Below are 16,436 nucleotides of genomic sequence, written 5' to 3'. Positions count from 1 at the left end.
TCAATAAATACTGCTGAAAGTTGTCAAGGGATCCCATAGTAATTAATCAATCGAACAGATTGACTATTCTTTACCAAGAGTGCTCATGACTATAGCTGTGTGACAGTTTGAGATGCTTAGATGCTTGCACATGTGCTTTAGTCTAAGATTGGAAGTCATTTATGGTCCGCATATACAATGTATAAAGGAGATTTATGCAATACTCGAAATAAGACATTGTAATTTTTTTTGAAAAGCTTTCATACACAAAACCATCAGACTTGTTGTATGATGCCAGGACTTGGAAGGTTTCATTTGAGAAAGGCACTAAGCACAGCCCTGCACACCTGTAACTAAGCACAGTCCTGCACACCTGTAACTAAGCACAGTCCTGCACACCTGTAACTAAGCACAGTCCTGTGCACCTGTAACTAAGCACAGTCCTGCGCACCTGTAACTAAGCACAGTCCTGCGCACCTGTAACTAAGCACAGTCCTGCGCACCTGTAACTAAGCACAGTCCTGCGCACCTGTAACTAAGCACAGTCCTGCGCACCTGTAACTAAGCACAGTCCTGCACACCTGTAACTAAGCACAGTCCTGCGCACCTGTAACTAAACACAGTCCTGCGCACCTGTAACTAAGCACAGTCCTGCGCACCTGTAACTAAGCACAGTCCTGCGCACCTGTAACTAAGCACAGTCCTGCGCACCTGTAACTAAGCACAGTCCTGCGCACCTGTAACTAAGCACAGTCCTGCGCACCTGTAACTAAGCACAGTCCTGCGCACCTGTAACTAAGCACAGTCCTGCGCACCTGTAACTAAGCACAGTCCTGCGCACCTGTAACTAAGCACAGTCCTGCGCACCTGTAACTAAGCACAGTCCTGCGCACCTGTAACTAAGCACAGTCCTGCGCACCTGTAACTAAGCACAGTCCTGCGCACCTGTAACTAAGCACAGTCCTGCGCACCTGTAACTAAGCACAGTCCTGCGCACCTGTAACTAAGCACAGTCCTGCGCACCTGTAACTAAGCACAGTCCTGCGCACCTGTAACTAAGCACAGTCCTGCGCACCTGTAACTAAGCACAGTCCTGCGCACCTGTAACTAAGCACAGTCCTGCGCACCTGTAACTAAGCACAGTCCTGCACACCTGTAACTAAGCACAGCCCTGCACACCTGTAACTAAGCACAGCCCTGCACACCTGTAACTAAGCACAGCCCTGCATACCTGTAACTAAGCACAGTCCTGCACACCTGTAACTAAGCACAGTCCTGCACATCTGTAACTAAGCACAGTCCTGCGCACCTTTCATTCTGAGAGACACAGAGGCAGAGGCGGGGCTGGCAGTTTCCTGTGTGTTTGAGGTTGGTTGGTCTACGTGGGGGTTCTAAACCACCCAGTGCTACATGGTAATATCCTGTCTCAAAAAATAAATCTTAAAAGTTAGAAGTTATGGGAGAGGGGGAAAGGGAATAACATTTGAAATGTAAATACTTAAAATAGCCAAGAAAAAGAAAATTAAAAAAAAGAGAAGGGACAGAGAAAAAAAAGTTAGAAGAGAAATGCTCAGAGTAAATGTAATCTCTTTTAAAGGTTTTCAGGCTTAGGAATATTTTAAACTCTTGTTTTATTTGGATGCCTATCCCTAATTTGGGATTCATAACATCATGGTGAACAGTATATCTTTTTATAGTTACTTTGATTATTTTTGATTATAAAAATATTATAATGAATTACTTTCACTAGACTAATCTATTCTTATGTATAATTCTCTTCTTAGACTAGAAGTAAATTTCTTGAATCAAATCATATCGCCATACCACTCTGCCCTAGCAGTTGGTTTTCAGGGTTTTGTTGGTATTAAAATTTTGTTCATCAAAGGAATGCAGTGGTCTTCATATAAGCTCTCGCTCTCTCACTCTCTCTTGCTCTCTTACTCTCTCGTTCTCTCACTCTCTTGCTCTTTTGTTCTCACTCTTTTCACCTAAGTCATTTAGTTTTTTCGTTTTCTGCTTTTATTTTCTATTTTTAGTGTATTCACTTTATATCTCAATTGCTGCCTCCGCTTCACGTTCCCCCTACAGCCCCTCCCACCACGTCCTCCCTCCCCTTCGCCTATGAGAGAGTGGGGTCCTCCCTGAGTATCTCCCCTAGCCTGTCACATCATGTCTCTTTAGGGGTAGATGCTTTTTTTTCTCACTGAGACCAGACAAGACAGCAGAGTTAGGGGAATGGGTTCCACAGACAGGCAACAGCTTTTGGGATAGGCCTTGCTCCTGTTGTCCCTGACTGAGCTACACATTGACTACACATGTGCAAGGAGGCCTAGGTCCAGCCCATGTATGCTCTTTGACTGGTGATTCAGTCTCTGAGAGCTCCCAAGGATCCAGGTTAGTTGACTCTGTTGGTCTTCCTGTGGAGTTCCTATCCCCTTCGGGGCCCTTAATCCTTCCCCAGCTCTTCCATAACAGTCCCCAAGCTCCATCCACCATTTTGCTGTGGGTCTCTGCATTTGTCTGAGTCAGTTGCTGGGTAAAGCCTCTCAGAGAACAGCCATGTCTGCAAGCATAACAGAGTATCATTATATAGTGTCAGGGATTGGTGTTTGCCCATGGGATGGTTCTCAAGTTGGGCTGGTTATTGGTGGACCATCCCCTCAATCTGCTCTATCCCATTCCTACATTTCTTGTAGGCAGGATAATTTTAGGTCGAAAGTTTTGTGGGTGGGTTGGTGTCTTTGTCACCCACTGGGGTTCTTACCTTTTTATAACAGGTGACCTCTTCCAGTTCTATATCCCCATTGCTGTGAGTCTCAGCTAAGGTCACTCCCATTGGTTCTTGGGAGCCTCTCCCATCCCAGGTCTCTGGCATGTACTGGAGATGTCTCCCTACCAACCCCAGCAGCTGCAGATCCCATTCATTCTCATGGTCATCTGGCCATCTCCTCTGTGTAACTCTCATTTTTAATCCTTTATTTTTGTGCTTTTGGTTGAATTATTTGTCTTTATATTGACACCAGGAACTATTAAGTCATGTAAGGTATACAGTTATGATACATGCAGGGTAGAATATAGTTATTTTATAGTAAGTACCTGACTGTTGCATCTTTTGTATTATAATATGCATATGTATATTTATATGTACATGTGTGTACATGTTTGTATAAGTTGGTATCTAACTTGTTTTTTGAGACAGGATTTCACTCTGAGCCTAAAGCTCAAGTGATTAGCCTAGATTGGATGTTGAGTATGGCCGGGGGTCTCCTGCCTCTGCCTACCAGTGCTGGTATTACTGACATGTCTTCCGCTTTTGTGTCAGTTCTTGGCTTGAACTGATGTCCCCTGGTTTGCATGACCAGAACTTTATTAATGAGCTATTACTGTGGTTTCTACAATATAGTTTTGAACTATAATGTGACATCTTGTTCCTTGTAAGTTCTTAATCAGAATCATACCAAAAGCACATTTGTGAAATTTGTTTTGTTTGTATCTGCTTGGAGGAGCTAAAATAGAATCAGAAGTGTTTTTAAGTTCTTGGTAATGTTTTAACCCATACTTAATTCTCAGAAGTCTCTTATAGAAGAAAGAAAATGTTGGGAGTCTGGTTTATGGTCTGTCTTCAGCTTTAGTGTTTAATTTGCTTATGAAAAACAGTAATTTTTCTGGATTTCAGTTCATTTGTAAAAGCAGGATATATTTGATTGCTTTGTATTTAAATATTACTCTAAGGATCAATACATGAAAATACTCAGCACAGGCACTGGCAAATAGTAATTGCATGCTTTTTCATTTGTCTCTTTTGTGATATTCAGTGAAGACATACACTATTCATAGATATGTATACTTAGAGCTTATGCCCACAGCATTCTTTGATGCATACTCACTGTCACTTACACTTCTTTCTTTTACAGAAATCTTCTCTACATTTACCCTCAAAGTCTTAATTTTGCCAACCGTCAAGGCTCTGCCAGAAACATCACAGTGAAAGTCCAGTTTATGTATGGGGAAGACCCGAGCAATGCAATGCCGGTAAGAGCTGCTCTTCACTGTTCCTCTCTTACACTTTATTTAAGTAGATAAGTTTTGTTTTTTTAATATCACTGATTGGAAGCTCTAAACTGCAATGTAATGTCTTCTTTTAAAGCATATTTCTGACTACGTCACTTCCTGAGTGGAGAGAAATATGCTTAGTTCCGGTTATTTATGAGTACTTGGCGTATGTGAAGCACTCCTAGAGGTGCAAAGATGAATACATTTTGTAATCAAGAGACTGCACTGCATCTGTCTGGGGAACCCTCTCGTAGTCGGTGGTTTTGCTCTACTTTGGCCCTTGTGATTCTGATTTTCCTCAGCCCCTAGTTGGGAGAACGGCAGGTGAGGGCAGTAGGAGATGATGTCCTTTGCAGATGGCTCCTAGAGACTAATCTTGGGTACATATTAGATATATCTAGGGAGTTGTTAGAACACCCAGTGCCCAGGCTGAATTCACTCATCTCTGTGGCTCTAAACTAAGTAGCAATCAAAAAAAAAAATTGAGAATTGTGATGTACTTTGTGAAAAACTGATATAGAGTCAACCAGAAAGGTGTTCAGAGGTGGGAGAGGATGCCTGGAGACATAGCAAGTAAGCATCTTAGTAATAACAGTGGGTCTAGAAGAGGAGCAAGGCAGGTCCAGGACTGTCCCTGAGAGTCACGGGTACAGTGAAATGGCTGTGATGTCAGGTAAGGTAGGAGTCTGTTGTGGCTAGCCTCAGGTGATGCTTCACTCCCACAACTGCTCATGCTAATGAATTCAAGCTCTGGGACAGTTGAGATCGGGGTAATTGTAGTTGGGAACACAGAATAGGTGCCTGCTGTGCGTATTGTTTAGCCTTAGACAGGGCAAATGTAGTGAGATGCTTGGCTGAGCATGGCTTTTCAGAGCTTTTGACCAGATTCTGAAGAGGTTTCTACTCACAGGGGAAGAGGGTTTTCTTCTTTTTTGTTGGCACACTTGTATCCACACATAGATCCCCTTGACACCAGTGAACACAAATTATTCATCTTTGTATTCTCTCGCAGCAGCTGTTTCAGAACTTAACATATATCTTGTTGTGTTGAATAGATATTTGCTGAATAGATGTGAAGTTTATTTCTGAAGCTTGAAACTAGTATTTTGTTCTTTACTAGATCTTTACTTTGGCTAAATGAATAAATGTTCAGTTTTGGTTGAGGTAATATACTGTCAAAGCAGATACTATATATGAGTTGCCATGTAGGTTTGAGCTTTATGGAAGATGTTGTATATGTCAATGAATGTTGCATTGTTTACTTTCCAGAATCTTCCATGTCTTAGTACTTTCTTGGTGTCTTCCACATAGCACTGGGTACATCCCACCCGCATGGGCAGTTAGTCCTGCCATCTTAGGTGTTGAGACAGAATTGTCTCACTCCTTACCCAATGTGATTGCCTGCTCATTTACTATATATGTTAGATTGTGAGCTCCTTGAGGGCAGGGGTCCTGTCTACACATATCTGTATCTTGATGCTATCATTGTGCTGGGCACTTAATTAGTGTTCAACCCATGTCGTTGAGAGACAGACAACATGTCTGACGATCAAACCTGAACACATTCCACTTGTTCTCTTCTGGTTGCATAGGTAAATATTTTGCTTTATGAAAAGAGATAATTTCTAAAGAAAAGAAGATGCTGTATTCCTTTCACCTGTGTATTGTTTACATGAGAATATAATGCTTCTATGTTAGTGTAAATGGCAGCTATGAAAACATTTATACATGAGCCTAATGCATTTGTTTATGCTTTTGACTATGACTATCCTAGGGGTCTCCATATAAATTTTTATTATATAATTGTAATTAGGGTGCAGAAGTAAAATATTTTAAAAGCACATTAAGGTATGGTGGTGCTTGTATTTAATTCCGGTACTTGGGATGCTGCTACAGGAAGATTGAGAATGTAAAACCAGCCTGGACTACCTATCAAGTTCAAGTTCAACCTGGGCTTCATAGTGGAGCTCTACTCAAATTGAAATAAGAACAAAAATAAATGAACACATATACTAAAGCATTTGAAAATTGATTAAATAGAGTCTATCAAAGGGAGTAAATATTATTGCATATGCTACTCATTTAAAATAGAATCACCTGCTTAAAATTTTAGAAAGAGAAACAAATGTCAGTTACCGTCTTTACAAAAGGAAAAAGCTGAATTGTTTTACCGTCTGACGATCCACGTGCACTGACGTGCAGATGTAAGTACAGCTGCCAGACTTACAGTGCTTAACCTGAGCCATTTCCAAACTGTACTGTCATAGTAGTCATAGTAGTGACAACATCAGCCTCTAACCGTGCTGCTGGCTCAATTTTGTGTACCTACTGTACATTTTTTATATGTGGTGGATTTTAAAACTAACACACATGCATAAGTCTAAACTGAGCACCTCAATTACGAAGTAACTTGCAGGGCATATTCTAAGTAAAAGATAAAGGGCATAACCGTAAAAGTAGTACTTTGTATCATTTATAAACAATGGGTTATTTGATCTTCAGAATGACTTTCATGTTATCGTAAAGCCATCGCATTGTATATTAATGCCACCATGCTGGAATAACTTTCTTATTTTAAGTTCAAAGTATATGTTATTCCCTGAATGTTCACTTCCTTTAAGAAAAAGGAAAGAGGGCTGAAGATGTAGTTCAGTTGCTAGAGACCTTGCCTAGCATGAATGAAGCCCTGGGTGCATAAAACTAGGCATGGTGACACATGCCTCTAGTTCCCAGCATTAGAGTCAAGGCAGTCCTCAACTACATGTGAAGATCAAGGCCACCTCTGATTACGTGAAGCCCTGTCTCAGAAAAGTAGGGAAGGGGAAGAGGACAAAAATGTATCTTACTACTCAGTGAATAGAAATATAACTGTAGAAACTTTCTGAATGGTTGAATGTCAGATGGGTTTATCATTGGGAAGATAGTTAAGCGGTTGAGCTTTTATAGATTGTAAGGAGGCACATTGTTCTTCACCGGGCGATTGTGCCCGTTTTCTTAAGTAGTTATTAAAGCATACAATTCTTACATAGATGTGAACCATCCAGCATTTACTACAACCAAGTTTCAACATGCTGTTATTTGTTACAGGTAATCTTTGGTAAATCTAGCTGTTCAGAATTTTCAAAGGAAGCCTATACAGCCGTAGTATATCATAACAGGTACTGAATTAAAATATTTCTTTCAAAGTTACTCACTTCTTAGTGGCATTGTTAGCACTCACATTAGTATGTTTACCAAATGCTTGCTGCACTGAGTGTGCCAAACTCACGACTGACATCAGAATGACAGTTTCCGTCTGTAGATGTGCAGCTCTTCTTTGTAGACATGGCAAAGGCTTTAGACAAGAACATCTTTTAAAATTCTGTTTCTTCCTGTATAGTTATTGATTAGTGTTGGGTGCTTTGGCCCGTTGATCTCTGCCTTATTATTTTCCTCAGATACTTCCTCATTTTGTTGAAGTCTGCTCTTCTCAAGGTCCCTACAGGGGTGATGTGGTCACCATCCCAGGATCTAGTGACTTAGTAGCTTCTCAGGGTTTGTTCTCTGAGAAATTATTAACCTTGTCTAGCTTTATTTCCTTCTTCCTGTGTGTGTGGAAGGGCTAGTTACTGAGTCTGTTAAAGGGGAAAAGTGACAAAATTGTCCTATTGCAGAACTGTGTATCACATGTTGGGGCTATAGTCATTCATTTTTGTTCTCTTAGCCCCTCTTTTATAGTCTTCTTGTGATCTTTTTGGTTTGGTTTTATTTTGTATCTTTCCTCTCATGAACCAGTAACTATGGGGGCTTCCTGCAACTTCTACTTTTTTTTTCTGCATTTCTAGCTTATTGGTTTTGGTTGTCAAATTTGAGATCTGTAATTTCTCTGTTCACTGCTTAGATAGTCTCCATACTCGTCTGCTTCCCTTCTCTTTCAGTAGTAGCAAGGCTCCTCTCCTCTCCATGCGACTCATTCACGTCTGCTCCCAGTCTGTTCCACTTCTTCAGCATATGGTCAGCTCCTGTCTCTTGCCCACCACAGTTGTTTCTTGGCTCCATCCGTACTCAGAGTGAAGCTTATGCTTCATGTGTAACAGGCCCTGAGCCATTGCCTGGTGCTATTGCAGTGCGTGCTTTCTGCTCGCCCTTAGACTTCCCTCTCTCGCCTTTACTCTGCAGCCACATTTCATTCCGTTCTGTTTGTCTTTTGAGATTTTCTATCTGCAGTGACTCCACATAAAATACTACAGCTTTGCTCACTCTTCCGTGTCTGTATCTAAGTGATCTCCCTCTGCTGTATTCAGTGAAAACGCTTCTATTGTAACATTTATATGGAACACTTCCAGATCTTTCCAGTCCTGGCCTTTTGAGCTCATGTATCTTTTCGTTGACCGAGAAGACACACTGGTTTGCATGTCCTGTCTTCTTGGTTTCCATGTTTGTCTATATAGCACTCTCTGTTTTTAATAGTGACATTATCATTTTTCTGGTTCAGAATTTGACATCTTTGACATTCGCCTTATGTTCTCTGGAATCTAATAAGAATTGTAAAGCTTAATACTCTCCTTCCTGTTTTTTTGTGGTCTCTGTTTCTTGGACCTGTGTTTACTAAATGCTACACACTCTGTCAGGCCTGTATCAAATATCACATTTTGATCTCAAACTGAAATAGCCTTGTTTAATTTTGTTCTTGAAGTGCTTAATCTACGTGCTCTCCATCAGGAGTGGACAGACATTTTCTGTGAAGGATTAGATAGTATATGATCGAAGCCTATGGCTACATACTATCTCTTGTAGTCACTGAGTTCTGCTACTTTATCACTAAAGCACAGTAGTCAGTCAGTGATGTTACAATAGTGTGCTATGGCTGTGGTCTAATAAAAGTTTATTATGGACCCTAAATTTCCATTTCATATTAAGAAATATTGTTATTCAGATTTTTTAAAACAATTTAAAAATATGAAACCTGACCTCCAGGAATATAAAACTAGGTAATGTGCTGGGCTTGGCCTGTGAACATTTGCCAACCCTTATACCTTTTGGCCTCTCTGTCCAATTCATATTCCTACTGAGTTATATAGCTTTAAGGGTAATTTTCTTATTCATCTTTAAACAACCACAAAAATAAAAATTTAGTCCAAATATGACAAACTAACATATTGAAATCAGTTATTCTTTCAGACACCTATAATGTGATTTTAAGGAGAAATGAAGAACCCAAATATTGCATAACAGGAAATAAATTTCTGTAAAATCAACAATTTCTAAAATTTCTCAGTTTGTCTAGGTCATTATTATTATTATTGTTTTAATTATTAGTGGCAGTACTGCCTGACGTAGCTTATAAATCCAGGTTTTTATAACTCAGTGATGGTTGGTGAGCTTAGTAACGATACTTTTGAAAATGTTCACCAGGCATCAAGCTCTCAGCTGGCATTAGCCCTTTCCTGTTACCTTATTTAAGGCCTAGTTGCACTTAGTGTTTCTGTGATCAAATCCACACCTGCCAAATTTCGAGGCTGGTTTGAACAAGAAGAGTATGACTGACTGACGTCTGAGAAGGAAGCTTACCTGGCAGGACGGACAGCCTTCCCTTTAGAGGTGGCTGGAACATACGGCTCGACTGTGTTTCCACTGAGTATCATTCTGAACCATGCTGAGAGTGGAAAAGTAAGATGCCTACTGAGTGATTGAGTCTACTAAAGTGTCCCTTGAGACAACCCCTCCCTTTGAAAGAAAGCATCATGGTCATCAAGCAGGACATTGTTTGCATCAGTGTAATGGTTAGGAGCACTTCTATGCAGTTGGACAAGTTCACTTTGCAGGCTTTCTCTGATTGTGTCTTTATTTTCTTGTGTCAGCAGCAGTCTGTTTGTTAACAGTATTTATTCCCTTTAACAATGGAACAAGTGAAAGAAAACAGTCCACAGAGAGCCTGACTTAGTGTCTAGGTATCTTTAGAGATTCCCTTCCCAGAGGCTGGCTGGACCCCAGCAAAAGGAAAATGTTTCTGCATAGTATGGCTTAAAAATATGTACCCAAAATACTGTTTGACTTTTCTGTGTAGTGGGTACCAAATTTGGTTCATAAATGTAGTACACTGTCCAGAGTGATGGAGATCTCATTGTCTAGATGGTAATTATTAATGGATTTTCAAATAGTAGGATGCCTCAGCTCATTCATAAAACGTTATGAACAATTTCAGAAACAGTCGTTTGCTCCCTTATCTGGAAGTAGAAGTTAATTATTTAAAAATGATGATGAGTGTGCTCCCTGGAGTAGAGAAAAAGCTGTGCATGAACCTAAGTTAATCTTGAGATCAGTCAAAGAAGCAAATGCAGTCGTTATCCACTTTAAACAAATCACTGACTCTTGATTTTTGTGTTTTATTCTTTGTATGAAGGTCTCCTGATTTTCACGAGGAAGTCAAGGTCAAACTCCCCGCCACGTTAACCGACCATCACCACCTGCTCTTTACTTTTTATCATGTTAGTTGTCAACAGAAACAAAACACTCCTCTTGAAACCCCAGTTGGATATACTGTAAGTCTTTCTGTTACTGCATTTATGTTGAAGGTTGTAAATCTTAAAATATTTTTGAAATGTAGCGCTCCTTAGATGTTTCCTCTTGTGTGCATGCTGCCCATCGGACTCTCCCCCAAGTAAGGTTAAGGAAGCATCCTGGCCACAGAGGCTCACTAATGCCCTTAGCTAGGTAGTAACTTCCATAAAGGCTTAGGTGTTGGCTCTGATTGTTGGGTGTTTTCCTAATGCAGTATAAATATAATAGATTTAATGAGAGAATGGTTCAAATGAATAAAAGAAACCCATAGACAAGAAATGAAAGCCTTGGATATGGTCATATTTCCAAGGCTAACACACAGTGCAGGGCAGTGTCGGGTGCTGTCACACAGTTTTGTTGTAGAATTTATCCTTCAGCTTAAATTTATATTTGATGCAATATTTTTGTCTCTTATGTTTATGACAGAAATTATGGTAACTGCTAGGAAATAAATTATATTTATACTTTTATTTCCAATATTCAAAGCTTTCTCTGATTAAAGTGAAACTGTTTTTAAATTGATTTTGTAGCCTTTTCTAGAACTAATTCTTCCTTGGATAATAAGGCCACGTACTAAATATTTCATGGTAAAATGGTCGGTTTGGAAGTGGAGTGCTGAAGACCCAGTGTTGGTTACTTAGGTAGTTACATGTACTACCTGTTAATGACGTTTATAACAGACCCATGTCTCTTTTATTTAAAGTGGATACCAATGCTGCAGAATGGACGGTTGAAGACGGGGCAGTTCTGCCTGCCAGTCTCACTGGAAAAACCACCGCAGGCTTACTCAGTGCTTTCTCCTGAGGTCAGTGCCTTTCAGCATGTTTCACTCTCCAGACTGAATGAAAAAAGATTGTGATCTTAAGATGTTTACCAAAGAAAGATTCGTTGTTTCTTCTATGTGAATGCACATAGGAGAATATTTTTCATTGATAGCTATAATTTTTCTTTCTAAAATATGGTAGCAAACTAGTTCCTACATGACTAAGGAGGATTGACACAGGTTTGCACTAACCTGGACTATATCGTGAATGTATAAACATGGCATTTGTTTATAAACTGTAGCTCAAGACTTTCAAATAAACTATATATAATAACCCACCAGGCTATCCTCTGACCCTCATACCGTGTTTCGTCACCCACTCTGCCCTCTCAGCCTTGCTCTCCTGAAGCCTGTGCTCTTCCTCGCCTGCCAGTGCCCCATCTCAGGGCCTGCTTTTCCTTTTCACCAGTCACTCCAACACCTCATCGGAGAAGACATCTGTGAACATTCAGCCTAAGAGGAAGCAGCCACTACACCTGACCTTCTTTCTCACTTTGTCTTTTTCCTCTTTGCACTTTTCGCCATTGGCTGTTATCTGCTTACTGTCTATAGATATACCTCTTGCAATGGTAGATATCTGTACATATTCACAGAGGTACTGAGCTCATTGTAGTTCCTGGTGAGCATCTAGGAAACCTGCGCTTTCTTTGCCCAGCTTCTGTCTGTTTTCAGGCACCTTCCAGTTTGTATGGCGTTGGTATGCACAAGCCTGGCCTTTTTCCTAAGAGTAAATAAATACTTCTTACTCTTTGTTTGCTGTTGTTTTAAACAAATCATATTTCAGAGCAAATTTATATAAGAAAATATATTTTTGTGTAAATTAATTATGATTTGTTTTTACTGAAATAATTTTCAAGTGCAAAGCCAGTTTCTGAAGCAAGGCCAGTTGTTTTCTTGTAGGAACTGTTGTATAAATGCTCATACAAGAACATGCAGACTGTCTGCAGGTACAAATGCTCATACAAGTGCATGCTGACCATCTGCATGTGTGGATAACATACATGAACCAAACAATCAGAGCTCAGCTGATGGCTCAGCAGTTAAGAGCCTCCTCTTCCAGATGATTTAGGATTGATTCTCAGCGCCCATGTAGCAGTTAGCCACTACCTACAATTGCTGTCACAGGGATCAGACCCTCTTCTGGCCTCCATGGGGACTGTACAAATGTAGTGCACAGACATACATGCAGGCAAAGCACCCATATACATAACAGTACATATTAGATTTTAAAAGCAAGAATAAAAGTTTTATAGTGGCAAATACACATAAATGTGCCACGACAAAGCCATTCCTTTGTACACAGAATCCCTGAAAAGGTAAACTTTTAAAATTGTGAGGGAAAGCATTTTAGTTTTACATAATCTGGAAAGTTTATTTCTTGAGATTAATCAAACACAGTAATATAAGCACCAAATGTTCTTTCTCGTATGCAGATAGCTTATAGTGTGTGTGTGTGTGTGTGTGTGTGTGTGTGTGTGTGTGTGTGTGTGTTTCAGTGGAAGTTAATGTAGCTTAAAGGCTAAAAACTCAGAAAGAGACCAAGAGAAGGTAAAAAGAATTCCTGAGGATTGTGGGAGGGGATGTGTGGGGTGGACAGAAAGGTGTGCACAGTGGGGAGGCAGCTTGTAAATATGACACCTAATACCTTGCTCCCTCCCTGCCTCCCTTCTTCTCTTCCTCTCTCCCTTCCTGTGCTGGGTGTGGAACCCAGGGCTTTTTACATCCTAGATAAGTATACTACCATTGAGCAAAATCCCCAGCCCACTTGATGAATTAAAATTTTTTTGTTTTATTAGGTCTTAATGCTGTACTTTACATGAAATCATGCTTAAGTGCTAAGAAACTTATTTTTCTAACAAAACTATTTCTTTAATTTTACCTGGTAATTACTACTTAAAGCTCTTAAAATGTTTTTTAATGTAGTTTTATTACTCTTCATCTTCTCAATCTTTTGACTGTTTTCCTTTAAACACATGTGTTTCTCACCCTTTTTGTGGGGTACCCCTCCCTAAGTTGAGTGAGTCAGCTTCGCACCTCTGTGGCAAATGCCTGAGGAGACAATATGAACGAAGTAGATACTGGTGGTTTACAGTTTGTGTGCCTGTGTTGCTCTGAAGTTGTGAGAAAACAAAAGAGCGTCATGGCATTCTAAGGGAGGGAGAGGAGAGTTCCTCACTTCGGACAGAAGCAGAAGATAGAAAGGTCCTGGACAAGAGAAATCTTGAGCATGCTGACAGTGACAACTGCATCCAACTTGGTTCCACCTCTTAGATTCCACGACCTCATAATACTGTTGTCTTTTCCTGAATCCATCAAGGGAGCAGGCTACCCAAGAGGATAGAAACCCCTGTCCAGCAGTCACTCTCCAGATGCCCATCACTTAGCATTCAAGCCTTCGGAGCCCACAGCACAGCAGTGTCTTGACGCCTACAGTGAGCTGAACAGGTGTCCTGGGCTCCAGACCTTTATTATGTGCCTCAGTAGAGGGACTGCATCTCCACCTTCATGTGGGCTTCATGTGGGAATTTGAAGTGGGACTACCAGCTGTGCTAGGTTTTCGTTCTACACATAAAAGCACAGCTGAGGAGGGTGTGCTGTCCCTCATATATTCCACTTGTTTTGGCAAGACTTCAAGGCTGTGTAGATTTCATCTGTCTCACGGATGATTATTGGCTGATGGCTGAAGTGTGGTTGGCTTTGCTAGCTAGGGCAGAGGTCCCTCTGTGGCTCTTTGGAGTACTTTTCTCTCACACACTGCCCTGGATATCCAAAGCATAAATAACATACACGAAACCTGCTTTGGGGTCTTTGCTTGCTGAGGTTGCCAGCCTGTCTCTTCTTTCACCTTTTAAAGTCTTCATGTTCAATTTGTCCATTTTACCCAGAGTTTTAGCTGTGAGTAGCAGAAGTCCGGTGTATATATTTGCTTGTATTGAGGGGCCTCAGGGGCGTTGGGAGGAGGGAATGCATTGTGTAAATGTATGGAGTTATCAAAATAAATCAAAATAGGTATTTTCTTAGTACTTTTAGTCGTAAAGCCTTTGCAAGCATGTGCAAGCTCTGCTTGGTGTCTTACAGGTTCCTCTACCAGGTATGAAGTGGGTGGACAACCACAAAGGAGTATTTAATGTTGAAGTTGTTGCTGTTTCATCCATTCACACACAAGTGAGTTTTCGTATTTCTTTATAATCAGATTTCACTTAGATGAGTTGAACATATATCTCATGTTCGTTCTGTTGGCTGCCAGACTTTAGGAATATATTTACTTAAAAACAGATTTAGGCATTTTTTTTTCATTAAATGCCATTAAATCCTTTGTCTTTTAAATGTGATTGATGTATTTTGAACAAGTATGGGTCCTTTTCTTGTTTTTAATTTCTGGTGCATGGCAAAATAGAGTAGAAGACCTCTTTTGAGCTCCTTTGAAGTCAGAGTCAATTATCTCAGGTGGAACATTTTTAAGAGATTGTTTGGTCCAGGTTTTTGACTCTGTTAGCAGTAAGGAGAGATGCTGTATAACAGCAGACAGGTTCAGTTAGGAGACAAATCCACCAGCAATTTGAATTAATAACATTTTAAGTGCAGACTTGTTCAAAATATTAAAGATGATTTTCTACTAAATGAATGTTAAAAGAATTCTATGATAACGACAGATAGCAGACAGCGCAGTCTCAACAAAGAATCTTAGAAGGCCAAAGGAAGCTCCTTAAGACTGACAGTCAGACTCTGGGCACTGGACCCGTTGCTGTAACAACATGTAGCTTAGCGTTTTTCTGTGGTGTCAAAGAAACCGGTGGCGAGTGCCTACCGTAGGAGCAGCAGAGCCACCATGCCTTGCCACACATCCTTCCCATCTATCTCCCACCAGGACAAGAAGGAGCCTTGTCAGGTCATCAAGCCCCAACTTTCTACAGCTGACAAGGTAGCATGGGTGGGAGGAGTTAGCTTCTGTATTGTATCGTGTGAGAAGGAAGGTGGGGTAGAAACTATGAGACAGTGAGTAAGTAACAGGCACAGCTTGCTAAAGTACCTGCCATGAGAACTGAACTTCAAAAGTTAGGCAGACTCCAACTACAAGTGACTTCCTCCATCAGTCAGAGATTCCTTGAGTAACTGATAGAATTTGAGATGGCTGTTTTACAATGACTAGTAAGAAGGGATATATTACATTGGAAACAGTGTGTATACTTGTGTGTGACTTTTTGCATGATCAGTTAATATGAGATATTAATGTTTTGTAGTTCCTGAGAGTTTGGGAATTGATGAGGTTAGAATTGTTTAGTTCTGTGTTTGTTCTTTATTTTAGGACCCTTATCTTGACAAATTCTTTGCTCTTGTCAATGCTCTGGATGAACACATGTTCCCGGTTCGAATTGGGGACATGCGGATCATGGAAAACAACTTAGAGAGTGAACTGAAGAGCAGCATTTCAGCCTTGAATTCCTCACAGCTGGAACCAGTAGTTCGGTTTCTTCATCTTCTGCTTGATAAACTCATACTTTTAGTTGTTAGACCTCCTGTGATTGCTGGCCAAATAGGTAAATATATTTATGCGGGATGAATCATTAGACTGATAATTTATAATTTTGCATTCTAACTTAGATTTAAAAAGAATCTTGATTTCTGTTTGCTGTGCTTGTTGTGGGAGGGGGTGGAAGGCACTACTGACTTGTATGTGCCAGGATATGATAATTATTTATAGACTTTTACTCAAACTATCAAAACAAATTAATATTCAGTCACCAAATTTACTAAGCACTTATGATGAATCAGATATTCATTGATACTGTCCAACTGCTGTTAAGAAAAGCAGCCAAAAAATAATCCTGTTCCATTTTATAGAGCATACAGTGTATCCATTCTGCGTCTTCATCCATTATCCTTTATTTCCTATAGCTCTTCTCCTTGTTTTCTCAAAACCACTGTTTTATTCTCTTTTGTAGTCTGAATAATAGAACTGTTTCTCATTTGCACCCTTTCCAAATAAAAATCTTGGGAAGAAATTGAGCTGGAACGAAACACTAGCTACCTTGTTATTAAC

General features: G+C 40.2%; 1 protein-coding gene across 10 annotated transcripts in view; it reads left to right on the top strand.

Annotated features, from left to right (window-relative positions):
* Positions 1–16,436, top strand: part of Dock7 (dedicator of cytokinesis 7) — a 183,500-nt gene that overhangs the window by 86,030 nt on the left and 81,034 nt on the right. For 9 of the 10 annotated variants that reach the window (NM_001415886.1, NM_001415885.1, XM_063287647.1 and 6 more), the window contains 6 exons: positions 3,894–4,011; positions 7,120–7,190; positions 10,415–10,553; positions 11,276–11,377; positions 14,474–14,560; positions 15,702–15,933. In NM_001415886.1, the coding sequence (NP_001402815.1) occupies positions 3,894–4,011; positions 7,120–7,190; positions 10,415–10,553; positions 11,276–11,377; positions 14,474–14,560; positions 15,702–15,933 (749 nt within the window). Of the gene's footprint in view, positions 1–3,893; positions 4,012–7,119; positions 7,191–10,414; positions 10,554–11,275; positions 11,378–14,473; positions 14,561–15,701; positions 15,934–16,436 lie in introns of those variants that run through there. The other variant, XM_063287650.1, reaches the window with a different exon arrangement.

This window comes from Rattus norvegicus, chromosome 5 (assembly GCF_036323735.1).
Source record: "Rattus norvegicus strain BN/NHsdMcwi chromosome 5, GRCr8, whole genome shotgun sequence".
In the NCBI taxonomy this organism is placed as follows: domain Eukaryota; kingdom Metazoa; phylum Chordata; class Mammalia; order Rodentia; family Muridae; genus Rattus; species Rattus norvegicus.
The sequence above is the reverse complement of the archived record's forward strand: the minus strand, read 5'-3'. Positions and strand labels throughout refer to the sequence as shown.